Source organism: Periophthalmus magnuspinnatus, chromosome 19 (assembly GCF_009829125.3).
Source record: "Periophthalmus magnuspinnatus isolate fPerMag1 chromosome 19, fPerMag1.2.pri, whole genome shotgun sequence".
Classification (NCBI taxonomy): domain Eukaryota; kingdom Metazoa; phylum Chordata; class Actinopteri; order Gobiiformes; family Gobiidae; genus Periophthalmus; species Periophthalmus magnuspinnatus.
This window is the reverse complement of record NC_047144.1, coordinates 20,526,788-20,540,538: the sequence shown is the minus strand read 5'-3', so window position 1 is coordinate 20,540,538 and position 13,751 is coordinate 20,526,788. Positions and strand designations below refer to the sequence as shown.

The 13,751-nt window shown below is 37.6% G+C and overlaps 1 protein-coding gene across 2 annotated transcripts in view; it reads right to left on the bottom strand.

The window, feature by feature from the left end:
• The window catches only part of cacna1g (calcium channel, voltage-dependent, T type, alpha 1G subunit), a 313,071-nt gene that overhangs the window by 71,260 nt on the left and 228,060 nt on the right, over positions 1-13,751 (bottom strand). For both annotated transcript variants that reach the window (XM_055229674.1, XM_055229673.1), the window contains exons 21-24: positions 13,583-13,709; positions 3,416-3,541; positions 3,246-3,335; positions 1,492-1,684 (exon numbers count right to left, since the gene is read on the bottom strand). In XM_055229674.1, coding sequence (XP_055085649.1) covers positions 1,492-1,684; positions 3,246-3,335; positions 3,416-3,541; positions 13,583-13,709 — 536 coding nt within the window. The remainder of the gene's footprint in view (positions 1-1,491; positions 1,685-3,245; positions 3,336-3,415; positions 3,542-13,582; positions 13,710-13,751) is intronic.

Here is a 13,751-nt window from a genome sequence, read left to right as displayed (position 1 = left end):
AAGATGGCCGAACTGCTAGAAGAGAGAAGAAAAAAAAGCTAGCTAAATTGTGCGCTATTCCTCCTCCTTCGGTTGTACTAACCTGCATGCACAAAGAGGTGAGCGGAGGAGTGTTACGTCCACGTCAAAGAAACCCCCAAAATTTCAATGGCATCATCCTCCGTCTAGCTCTAAAAACCAGTACCATGCACCATGCTCAAAGGGTCGTCCCAACCGCCAACGTAAACCAGGCAAGGCTAGCTAGGGTAGCGACAGGCTAACCATGTGGTCGACCGTTCTAGCTCTGCACATGAGTCTACGGAAGCTCTTTTACATCCAAATTTATGAAACGTTAGAAGTGTAAAAAAGCATCCGTAAATAGTTGCGGAACAGAGCAAGTGACCAATGGAACGCCAAGTGAATTAGGCTGCAAAAATTGGAATATCTAAGTTAGTTAAAATGATGGAAATTCAGAATCTTGTTTTGAGTAGATTTGGCTCAAATTTGTTTAGTACGTTTATGGATTTTGTTTTACTTGCGTAGTATTTTCACTGGTTCTAATATACTGTATTTTCCAGACTATAAGTCGCTCTAGAGTATAAGTAAAAAAATGCATAATAATGAAGAAAAAGCGTGGTTGTCAGTTTGACCGTAATAAAGAAATTATATTCTCAGATGCGACGTATATTCCACATATAAGTCTGAGTATAAGTTGCACCTCTGGCCAAACTATGAAAATTTTTAAAAGTGTGAGTTGTAGTCTGGAAAATACGGTAATTTTTGTCATATCAGTTATCATATATCATAAATCAAATGACTTGTCTGCAAAGGAATATTTTCAACATGGTAAATAAAAGGTTTTTATGAAATTGTCAAATAATTTATCTTGCTAAGAGACCATGTAATGCCTCATTCGTCCAGGTCCATTGTTGGAAACGTTTCAGGGGTACTTATTTGGACGGTATTTCTGCAATAACGACGTTTCGGCTCCCATCCAGAAGTAATTTTCAATCATAAGATTCTATCATTTATTCAACGGAAAATGACTTCTGGATCGAAGCCAAAACTCCTTGATTGCAAAAGCAGTGGTAAGATGGTAAGCTACCTCTGAAACCTTCTCTGCGTTAGCTTGATAAGACAAAAAATATAGCCAGAAAGCAGCAAGAAACACGTAGAAACACCTAATAATGATAAAAAAAAGTTAAAGCTTAGTTAAAACTGCTCAATAACAAGATTAGTCAAAATTCATATTAACTAAAGTAGATTTTCTTATTTTGCAGCGTAAGAAAAATGTTGGGAAGCCGGTCGGGGGTTGAGGTTCTACCGCAGCAACTACTGAAGCTTGCTAACTGCGTTCTTCCCGATTCGGCGAAATAAAAAAAAAAAAAAAAGCAAAAATGAAATAAAAAATTTTAAAATTAAAAAAAAATTCAAGCTCAAGCTCAAGCTGGTTTCAAGCAGGACTCAGAAAGATGTGGAAAGACTACCGACCAGCTAGCTCCTTCTCCTTACTCCGTCTCTTTTTCTCCAGCCGTTTCAGTCTCTTCTCCTCCCTGCGCTTTGCCTCCTCGGCCTCCTGGTGGCGCCGGCACTTGTGGAAGTTCTCCACCACCACGCCCACGAACATGTTGAGCACGAAGAAGGCCACGATGAGCAGGAAGGAGATGAAGTAGAGCAGCATCCACGGGTTGTAGTTCATGATGGGCTGCCACACACAAACGGGACAAGGTTGTTAACAGGATGAAATGATACTTGAAATTAACAGTGAAGTAAATATCAACAAAAATATCAATATTTAATTTTAATCAAATTTTAAACTACATTACCATATTTCAGTTTCTCTGCGGTTATATTAAATTGTTAGATCAGTTCAAGCTGGGGTGGAGTGCAAATTAAGATAAGAAACATATTTATTTAATTTATGTATTTATTTATTTATATGTATTTATTTAATTATTTTTATTATTACTATTATTTAATTTTATTATTATTATTATTATTATTTTTTTATATATATATATAGTAGAGCAGTCTAGCATTTAGGATCAATACAAAATGTTGTGATTTTGTCCATTGACAGGGAATTTTCACTGCTGTGCCAATAAACACTGCCAGTTCTGTCCTTGTTATGTGGTCTACGTCAATAGAGGTATAATACTCCCTACAACGGAAGCATCCGCTTAAATGGACAAGTCCCGAGTCTCTTTTTACAGCTCTCGGACTGCAGTTTATTCTACTTCAGTTTATTCTACACCCATCACTACTTCTCTTTATCTAAATCAAAACTGGGCTATTTAAAGTGCATTTAAACTACAGGTAAATGAATAAAAGTGATATAAAAAGACAAAACTTGTTGTTTGAACAGTGATGGTATAAGAAGTACTCAGTTTTGTTACTCAGTAAAAGTACAGATTACAGTAAAAATAAAACAAACAAAAACAAAAATTAAAAGTAAAAGTATCACATGAAAAAATCTACTTTAAATTATTATTATTATTTTATTTATTTTTTTTATTCATTATTTTACACCTAAAGCACATCTCCTAAACTGTTCTCAGACAAGCTCAAAAGGGACTGGGAATAAGAAAACTTGTCTAGTCCCACCCCTGTCTTCCATCAGGACACAAATCAAACGCTTTGTTTATGCCTCCTATTCCGTTGAAGGAAAAAAGAAAATAAAGAAATTATTAAAGTTTAAAAAAAGTACTATTTTGTGCATATTTTGAGGTCTTCGAAGGCTTCAAATGTAGTGATTTTGAAACATATTTTATTTTTTTATACAGATTTAAGTTTTTTTTCTAGGTATTTTTATGTGTATATTTGTGTTCAAATTCTCAAATTATAAACCTCTCAGGCTCAGGTCTCAAACAATAATCCTTTAATATAAAACTTTAATACTTTTAATAATAATACTTTTACTTTTCAGCTCAAAAATGTAGTGGAACGTACAGATATCTTCTCTCAAATGTAATGAAGTAAACGTAAAAATGATCCACTTTGAAATGTACTTAAGTAATGTTTAGATACCTAAAATTTGTACTTAAGCATAGTACTTTCCTACTTTTACTTCGTTACTTTCCACCACTAGTTCTGAAAGGTGATTATTATATTTGTTTAGTTCTTCAAAATTCAATCTCTCAAATATACATGCTCCTCGATGTGTTAATATAATCTATTCTGTGAACATAAACATGATTTTTAAAACAAATTGCCAATGTAATCTCAAAAGAAAAGCTGTGATATAAATATTTTTCAGAATCATCTACCTGTTGATCCACTCCGACAGCGTCCAGTCCGTCGTACATGATGTCGACCCATCCATCTTTAGACGCCAGGACGAACAGGGACATCAGAGCCTGTACCAAAAACGATAAATTACGTAACATCCATAATTTGTTGCAATAACTTCATCAATAGCGTTTAATTATCCCCATACCTGCCCCAAGTTGTCAAAGTTGTACTTGTGCCTGACCCATTTGTAGTTGGCCTGCATACAGTCCGACTTGTTGGTTATGTTCCTCACATCTTCTCCTTGACAGACAAAGAATTTCCCCTTGAAAAGCTGGAAGGAGAAAAACAAAGAAAAAAAACGCCCATATTTTATAATTGAAACACTGGAACAAAATCTACTTTTGGGACAAGAAAAAACAAATACTTCTTAATTCTGTGCTCGGAATGAAATGGGTTGTGTCAGCCTGAACCATGTTAGTCAAAGTATTAAATCAGATCTGAATAAACATTTCATAAACTACGTCTTAAACATGAGTAAACTAATCAAAAGCTGGTCTACCGAGGACTAAACATGGACTAAACCTTGTATGACGAATCCCTCTACCATCCAGGAGCGCTTCATGATCCAGATAATTCAAAACTTTTCACTAAAAACTAGTAATGTATCTTTTCAGAAATGACTTTGCTTTACAAATATCAGAGCTAAGCCAGGTCAAGGACTAAAACTGGGCTAAGCTACGGCTAAACTGGGTCTAAAACAGGACAACCGTAACTTTCGGACTATAAATCGATACTTTTTTCCTCACGCTTTGAACCCTGTGGCCTATACAACGGTGCGGCAAATTTATGGATTTTTACTCGCTAATGGCCACCGGGGGCACTCTCTAGCAGTAAATGCAATAGTGAGACAGACATGGGGAAAGATTATGCGCTGAAAACACGCAAAGAAATGCAAATGAAGCAGCTTTGAAGTTAAAGGCAATGGATCTGGCATCAAAGAAGGAAATAGAGCCACTGCACGTAAGTTTGGTATTAAAAAATCGATGGTGCGACATTGGCGGCGGCAGCGGGAAGAACTTAGTCAGTGTAAAAATACGACAAAAACTTTCAGAGGAAATAAAAGCAGATGGCTCGTGTTGGTGTTGTTTTATTTTTTAAACCTGTAGGTATGTTCATCTCGTGTTGATGCTGTACTGCCGATTTTCAAGTGCGTCTTAGATTAAAACTCAAAAAAACTTCCATCTTGTACCATCTTCTGTGTAAATATCTCACGTTACAACATAAAAACCTGCGGCTTATATTCAGGTGCGGTTTATATATGTACAAAAAGTGATTTTCTTTTCAAATTTATCTGGTGCGGCTTATATTCAGGTACGCCCTGTAGTCTGAAATTTACGGTAAATAATGACTCAGAGGTTTTAGGCGAGAAACTAACCTTAAGGAACACCAAAGTATCAGTATATCTGTGCCTTAAAGATACAGTATGCAACTTTCTGGAGATGGAACTTCACCTGCATGATTCCACGAAAGCAGTACGTAAGTTAAAGCCATATTCTGGATCATTCTCCATGGAGACAGATAAGTTATATGTCATACTATGGAAGATTGTAGCCACGAAAACAGCATTTCCATGAAAAAAAAGCAGGAAAAGGCCCTTGTAGAGTCAGGTTTGTGGAGATGCAAGCCCGCGCACAACTTCTCAGAGCATAAACACAACCAAAAACTTTTATTTTAGTCTGTTTTTGGCTAAAAAAGTGACATGGTTTGAGTTTCAGTGTAGTTAGCGCCTCCGTTCGGACAGATATAAGGCAGTGTCCATGAGTAATCTGACCAGAACTGAAGAGGATGAGCAGCGAAACGTCTTCACTCTTATAAAAAGTTGCAGACTGTGGCTTTAAGTAAACAAGAGCTACAACTGCAGAGTCTGTGAATGACGCAGACTCATGATAGTTTGAGTAATAACGCACTAAAAGAGGACTACAACAAGTCTAAACCAGGACTAAAGTAGGACTATTACAGCTAATAAAAACCTCAATATTTCAAAACTCAGTCTACGAATGCAAACAGTCTGAACAGATGAATGAATTTGAAAAAAAAAAAAAAAAAAGGAAAAAGATTCGCGTTCATCTTTTCTGCGGTCACATAGTTTTGATCCATTCATCACGGGGAGATTAGCGGAGAAGTCGAAATGAAAACCTTTGGCAGAGCGCGTAGGAAAAGCATATTTTTATAATACAATAAGCTCTGTCTGATTGTAATGGCCGCCGCGATTGTTCTTTCAAAGTTTCCTGGCAGCAGGTGGAAGCAGACAAGAGGCATTTTTGTGGTCAAACGAACCACCTCTGGTCTGTGTGTGTGGACAGATCTAATTCGATTGTTATCTTTGGCTCAACCACAGAATGCAGGATATTGTGGGATAACTTTTTTTTTTCCAATAAATCAAAGGGGTGTAGGGAGTTGTTCAGAAGTCTGGATTAAGAGACAAGTTTAATAAGTCAAAACAGGATAGCCACATGTAGCCGCAATGACGTGATTGGACCTGATACAGAATGAAAAGCTGTATCGCATTAAAACTGACCTAACTTCATTTTTCTTTTCTTTTTTCTTGTTTCATTCAAATACATGAATGAATGGACAAGAGGCAAATTTATCAGTGATTTTTTTGTTTTTATTTTATACCAAAAGTCACTGACACTTTTAAATCTTCAGTAGCTTTTATAATTCTTAAATTAAACTCACCAGATTTTAGCAGTAGGTAAACTGAACCTTCTGAGATTTTTGGCAATAAATACAGTTATAATTGTTCACTTACACTTGAACTTATCACTACTTAAACTAGAGGAAGTAAAAATGGCCTCTTTAAAAAAAATAATGTTTTTTAAGTGTTCACCATTTTCGTTTTCGCCCTGAACAGCCCGATCCAACACACTTTACATAACATTTAAAAGCATTTCCGGCTTTTGGCTCTTATTTTATCCTGGATATCACGTTTTAAGTCGTTTATTGTCTGAGCTTTATTCACAAACACCTTTTCTTTAAGATCACCCCACAGGAAGAAATCAGGACTAGTTAGGTCTGTGGAGATCACATACTGCCCCCTGTCATTGAAAAACACTTATTATTTCCTTAATGGAGTTTATGCTCGGGGCGTCTCTGGTGTTAAAATGTCGACTTTAACACCGCTGGGTTTGTGAATTTGACCCATGTGACTCAAAGTACCACTGTACAATGAGGGTTCGTTCCTCGGTGCTGTATTTGCTCAGAATAATGTCAAAAGTGCAGTTCTAAATGCTCTGAAAAAAATGAAAGAAAAATATTTAGAAACAAAAGAGTTATGATTGTTTTTTTTCAACTGTCAGTGACTTTTCGGTATATTATGCTAATGTCGGAAGGGTCGTTCTAAATGCTCTGGAAAAATAAAATAAAAATATTTAGAAACAAAAGAGTTATGGATTTTTTGTGACTTTTGGGCCACTCTGTACTTACACTTTAAAGAAGACATATTGTTCAAATCGTGGCAAATGCAGAATGATATCGATGTATTTTTTTATAAAGGTTTGTCAGTCTGGTCCCCACTCCCTCCGCTGCGCCTCAAGCGAGATCGTGCCCTCAGATTTGTTTACTTCATTGACACGTGTGAAACGAAAGAGCTCATTGGCCATCCATCATTTTGGAAAAAAATAAATAAATCACACAGCCATCTTTCTTTTGATACAAACAGACCATGCATCAGTCGCCTAACCACGCTGTCAGCTACAGATCACGTTCACAAGCAACTTCAATACGAAACTAAAATTGGAGAACAAAGTAAGTATTAGCTCTCCAAATCTCAGGTCTAGACTAGAACCGGGAAGTATGAACACATAAGTCCTGTGTCAGGTCTCTGGCTCCTGTGGCTCAGAGAATAGACTTTAAATCAGCTCTGCCTGTGAACAAGTCTCTCCATGGACCAGCACCAAAGAACATCTCCAGCTTATGAACTGAAAAGTTGTGAGGCAGTGTCCACCAGTAATCTGACCAGAAATGAAGAAGCGGCTTGGATGAACAAAATGTCTTCACTCCTACAACTTTTTGTCCAGTTGACAGATTTAAATTTCATCGTTTGGCATAGATCAGACCTGGACGACTGAGGGAACCATCTCACACTCTGAGGACTTCAGGGACCGGCCTCCTGCTGGTGCCCAGAGTCAGAGTCAGGACTAAACATGAGGAATCAGCGTTTCAGTTTTATGCAGCTAAAACATGGAACAGTTTTCATGAAGATGTGAGACAGGCCTCGACTTTGACCATGTTTAAATCCAGACTCAAAACGGTTCAGATTTTTATTCTGCTCTTTTCTCCTTTAATGTTAATCTCATACTGATTATTTATGTTATTTGTTGTATTGTGATTTTAATGTCTTTCTTATTCTGTAAAGCACTTTGAATTACTTTGTGTACATAAATAAACTTGCCTAAGTACTGAGCAGTGAGCTTGTACCGGTGGGGGGTGGAAACGGGGGTTGATTGGCGCAACAACGACAACTTTGAGTGAAGAAGGTCAAAAACGAAAAACAACTATAACATGGTCAAAATCTCTGAAGAGTAAACTTTGCAAAAAATTTAATAAAATACAAAAAAAAAAAAGATAATTGAAATGAAATTGAATTGAAACCAAAAATAAAAATAGTGTTGCCTTTAGTAATAGTATAATGCCCAAACTTTTACTTGATAAAAAGGAATAAATAAATAACTAAATAAATAAATAAATACATTAAAAAATCTACTAATGTGATTATTTTCTCCAAGCCACAATGAGTCAAAAAAAAAAACAAAAAAATCAATAAAACCTACATTTTCTTATAACCACAACCACAGTACAGACATACTACATGTACACACATTTACTTCTTATTACATGACTGGTCCCGGGTGCTGAAGCTGTATAATTCTCCCTTTAACGACGGGGTTAATGGTTCTACTGTCCGCAATGTGTTGTGGTCCCATCATTAACCTTTCACTTAGACAGATGCTGTACGGATGTGAACATTGTGCTCGTGCTCCAAGGGCGCGCGCTGGCACCTATAGACTTTGTCCTTGGATGTGCGTACTCGGGTGAAATAGGAGGACGGGGGGATGCAGAGCCCTTCATCTGTATCGACACTTGGGCTAAAATCTATCATGTTAAAGTGGGAGTTGTTTCGGAGACTTGGGGGCGACAGCGGCTCAGTGAGAAGGTTTGACCAACAACTAAACGGTTTCTGGTTTCGTTTTGCTGCAGCTTTACTTTATACTATGTGAATATACCATGTTTTAACAGAAACGTGCAGATGGTTTTTCTCTTTGTCTATCTCACTCTCTCACTCTCTCTATCTGTCTTTCTTTCTGTGGAATTTTATGATCCAAGAAATAAATAAAAAAATTAAAAAATCCAAGTGTTACTTTTTTTTTTTTTTTTTTTTAAAGATTTAAGCAATGCCGAGCTATAAACCAGAGGAAACAAGCAAATAAAGACATTTAAGACAGGTAAAGGTATGCTAATGATTTTTAAGGTTAGTGGTCTAGGCCAGGGTGAAGGAATAAGTATGAACAATTTGGGGAAAAATAAAATAAAATACATTAATAATAATAATAATAATAATAATAATAATAATAATAATAATAATAATAATAATAATAATAATAATAATAATAATAATAATAATAAACTAATAATTAAAGTTAAAAGTTAAAACATCAAAACACGGGCTCATATTTGTCAAGGATGTCAATGCTCATAGTTCTTATTGGGGAAAACTTTGCAATTATTAATTAAAAATTTAATTTTAATTTTTAAAATCCATTTAAAACCACATTTCTTCATAACCTTAGCTCATATTTGCAGAGGATGTCAATGCTCATAGTTCTAGTTGGACCAAACTTTGCACTTAAAATTAAAATAAATAAAAAAATGTTTAAAACCACTATTCTTCATAACCTTGGCTCATATTTGTAGAGGATGTCAATGCTAATACTCCTTAGTTCATAGTGCTAGCTGGGCCAAACTTTGCAATTAAAGTTAAAACTAAAATTGTATTAACTTTAATTAACTGTTTAAAACCACTATTTTTCATAACCTTAGCTCATATTTGCAGAGGATGTCAATGCTCATAGTTCTAGTTGGACCAAACTTTGCACTTAAAATTAAAATAAATTAAAAAAAAAGTTTAAAACCACTATTCTTCATAACCTTGGCTCATATTTGTGGAGGATGTCAATGCTAATACTCCTTAATTCATGGTGCTAGTTGGGCCAACCTTTGCAATTAAAGTTAAAATTAAAATGCTATTAACCTTGGCTCATATTTGCAGAGGATGTCAACGTTTGCATAGGGCACTTCATCTCTGGTCCCAGCAGGAGGTCTCCTTTCTATAGAATGCTGGCATGTTCCAAAGGTCACGCCGGAGGAGATGGTTGTTCCGTGATGGAACTGCGGCGCCACAGAAGCAGCGGCGATGTCATATCTGCTCTCCCATCCATCAATACGGGAACGTGAAACCTCTTTCCCTCACGGAGATGGATGGGCTCAACACAATGACTTTGATGAGGAGGAGATCAGCGGGGCTCCGTACTGCTGATTTGTGTCGAATGTCTTAAAAGATAATCTAGACGGGTATGTCGTCTCGCGCCTGCTGCTAGTTTGAGTAGCGGCTGCTCTGGGGTACTGCTAATTTCACATCGTATTGATTTTTTTTTCATTATGCACAATCGATTTTTTGAGCTTTCTACCATGTTATGGAAAGCTCAAACAAACTCTTCAGGCATGTTTTCTGAAAACCTCTTCAGGCGTGTTCAGAAAACACACCTGAAGAGGTTTAAATGTCATCCATGCATGTTTTAGTAATTTAGTGATCTCTCTCCAGCCCTGTTTGAACCCTCTTTACGGTTAGCTGTAAGATTCTGCCCGATGCTCAGCTAGCAATCCTACGTCAACGCAAATCTCCATAAAACTCCATAAAAAATAAAGCATGATACAAAACTGTCAGGATTTTTTTTTGTGTGTGTGTGTGTGTTCTGTGCTGTTTTCCCGCCTCCCTTCTGTGTTTGAGCCTGGAGCTGGGCGGAGACTCACCTGCGAGGAGAAAAGGACTGAGGATCCAACATATCGTCGTGTCGTCTTCACGTCATGCTCCGGTTTACTTGCTCGTCTACCCACAGTGATCCCACTCCTTGGAACTACCCTGCTCCTCCGTCTCCGACCCAGCTCTCCGTGTCCGGTACGAACATCCCATCCTTTGACCCTGCGACCCACTGTGACCCATTCCAGGACTTCTGCCTACAACACCGCTCCAAACTGTCTGTTATGATGACCTTCATTCAATTTCCTACATCTACAAATAAACTCTGTTCTAGCTGCTTCCCTGCGTCCTGCCTCTTTGGTTCCCCGTGTCAGTCTTTACGGCAAAAACTGTGCAAAGCAACTCGACAAACCTGATCGTTAACAGGATGCAGGCTAATTGTGTTGTGACAGCGCTCTCAAGGGGGAGTGACTTAGCGAGAAGAGCAAAGGCAGGAGAGACTCAGCGCATGCTAAAAACATGCTAATGCGTTGTTTTTGGCGAATATAGTATTTTCAAAACAATAAAAAGTAACATGGTGATCTGAATATGTTACGTGTTACCTCTTAATACCCCATCGAAGTAAAATATCCCTTCAGAAAAACACCCTTTGCAATCTGTAGTGTGTTATGCATATTCTAGTAGACATTTTATTGGATAAGAACCATGAAGTAACAACTAGGTGTGACACTCCAATTCCCGTCCTGAGTGTAATAATAATAAGAATAATACATTTTATTTATAACGCACTCTTCATTAAACAGAATCTCACAGTCCGACAATAAAAAAGAACTTTAAAATACTAATTGCTAAAAGCTAAAAACATCAGTAGTAAGCTTTTCTAAATAAAAAGCTCTTTAAATTAGCTGCAGCTGAAGAGAAGGCTCGGTGCCCCATTGTATGGAGCCTGGTGGGGGGGGGGAACCTGGAGGAGCATGCTGCCTGTAGATCTGAGGGTGCGGTTTGAGGATTGTACAGTGAGTATCCTAAATCTCTGGATGTTGCAGGGCTGTCTTGGCTGATACTGTTTGGGACAGTGCCTGTGGACGGGCAGACCAGGGTGGTAGTCTCTCTGTTTAAGAACCAGAGGGTGTGTTCCAACTACAGGGGAATAATCACACACCTCAGCCTTCCCGGTAAGGTCTATTCCACATATGTCAAACTCAAGGCCTGTGGGTCAAATGCAGCCCGCCATGTCATTTTATGTGGCCCGCGACAAAGTAAATTAAAAGGTATGACTGTTTTAATATGTCAGTTTAGCATTAGATACACAGTTAAACAGCATTTTTTTCATATCTATACAAATCCATCTGCAGTATTTGTAACTTGAATAAGTAATAAATATAGAAACGGTTAATTAACACGATTCAAAAGTAGCTGCATTTAGTTGACATTAAATTTGGTTGCATTTAGTGACATTTATCTTACATCTGGCCCTTTGAGAGCGGCCATTTTGTTGATGTGGCCCTTTGTGAAAATGAGTTTGACGCCCCTGGTCTATTCCATTGTTCTGAAGAGAAGAATCCAACCGATAGTCAAACCTCGGATCCAGGCGGAGCAGTGTGGTTTTCGTCCCGGTCGTGGAACACTGGACCAGGTCTATACTCTCCATCGGGTGCTCTAGGGTTCATGGAAGTTTGCCCAACAAAGTCCACATGTGTTTTGTGGACCTGGAAAAGGCATTCGACCATGTCCCTCATGGTGTCCTTTGGGGGGTGCTCCGGGAGTATGAGGAAAAATGAAACTCCAATTCCCATTTTGTTAATTAGCTACAGTCGGCTGCTTATGAGGGAACGCCCACCATCAGGGACTGAAACTGCTCCGTGATGGAAAACAAACCGTTCATTTTAATGTACAAGGGCCGCTCTGTCACCCGCTGATCGACAAATACAAGAGCAAACGCAGACTTTTGGATTTATATTGTGCCAAACGCAGACACAAAGGCACGGAAAAGAACAAAGCGCTCCAACAGCTCACATTTGTATAATTATCCGAGAATGCTAATGGTGGCGCCACCTGCTGTAATTGAACATCAACAGAACAATTAGTTTACTTTTCCGGGGTAACAACGTCTTTTAAGACTCACCCAGAATCCACAAGGGACAATCTGGGAACAAGTGTCTCCCCTACGCCAGACCACGCCCCCCGCTTTGACGCGCTGCAGACTCTATCTATAATGCATGGTGTTGGATGAGAACCATATGGAAGCAACTGCCTGGAATTATCTCAGAAACTTGTGTGCATCGTGGTGGATGTAGTGAGAGAAATGATCTAGTGGGTGGAGCGCTCGTGGTTCCAGTTGGCGATATGGCTTTTAATGATATTACACGGTGAATTAAGATCAAACACATTTTGACTAATAAGTGATGCTTCAGCCGGAAGACTTTCACGTAAAAAAGAAAAAAAACATGACTGAAGAAATGTACTACTACTACTACTACTACTACTACTACTACTACTTAATTATGTGCAAAAAAAAAGAAAAAAAACATGACTGAAGAAATGTAGTAGAAGTAACTACCACTACTAGTATTACTACGACTACTACTACTATTAATACTATTACTACAGTCTATGTAAAAAAAAAAAAAGTAGAAGTAACTATTACCGAAACTACGCCTACTACTTACTCCTACTACTACTTCAGTCTATGTAAAAAGAAAAAAAAAAAACCTCAAGAAATATACTACGACTGCTACTACTACAACTACTACTGCTGCTATTAATACTACTACTACAGTCTATGTAAAAAAAAAAAAGAAAAAACTTGAAGTAACCACTACTACTATTTCAGTCTATGTAAAAAGAAAAAAAAAACAACTCAAGAAATATACTACTATGTCTACTACTACTACTACTACTACTACTACTACTACTACTACTACTACTACTACCAATACTTCAGTCTATGTAAAAAAAAAAAAAAAAAAAAAACTCAAGAAATATACTCCTATGGCTACTACTAGTACTACTAATACTTCAGTCTATGTAAAAAAAAAAAAAAAAAAAAAAAAAAACAGGACTGAAATATAAAAAATATATATATATCATACTAAAATACCAAAATACCACATCATTTTTCTATCTTTTGTCCGTGTACTCTCTCAGGTACGACCCACAGCAAAAGAAAAATTCAATTCTATCAACTGGACAAAAGTTTTCGAGTGAAGATGTTTTGCTGTTCATCCAAGTGGCTCCTTCAGTTCTGGTCAGATACTGTTGGACACTGTCTCATATTTTCAATGTATTTCTGTCTTTTGTTGAGATATTTTCTACAGACAAAATGGCCGCTCTCACCTGGACTCCGAGGATGCCGAAGATGATGAAGAAGGCGCAGCAAATGACCACGATGTTCCCGATTGGTTTGAGGGACGACATGAGGGTCTCCACCACCAGCTTCAGGCCGGGAGCTCTGCTGATGACTCTGCAACACAGCACACAACAGCAGGGTAAGGATTCAATCAAA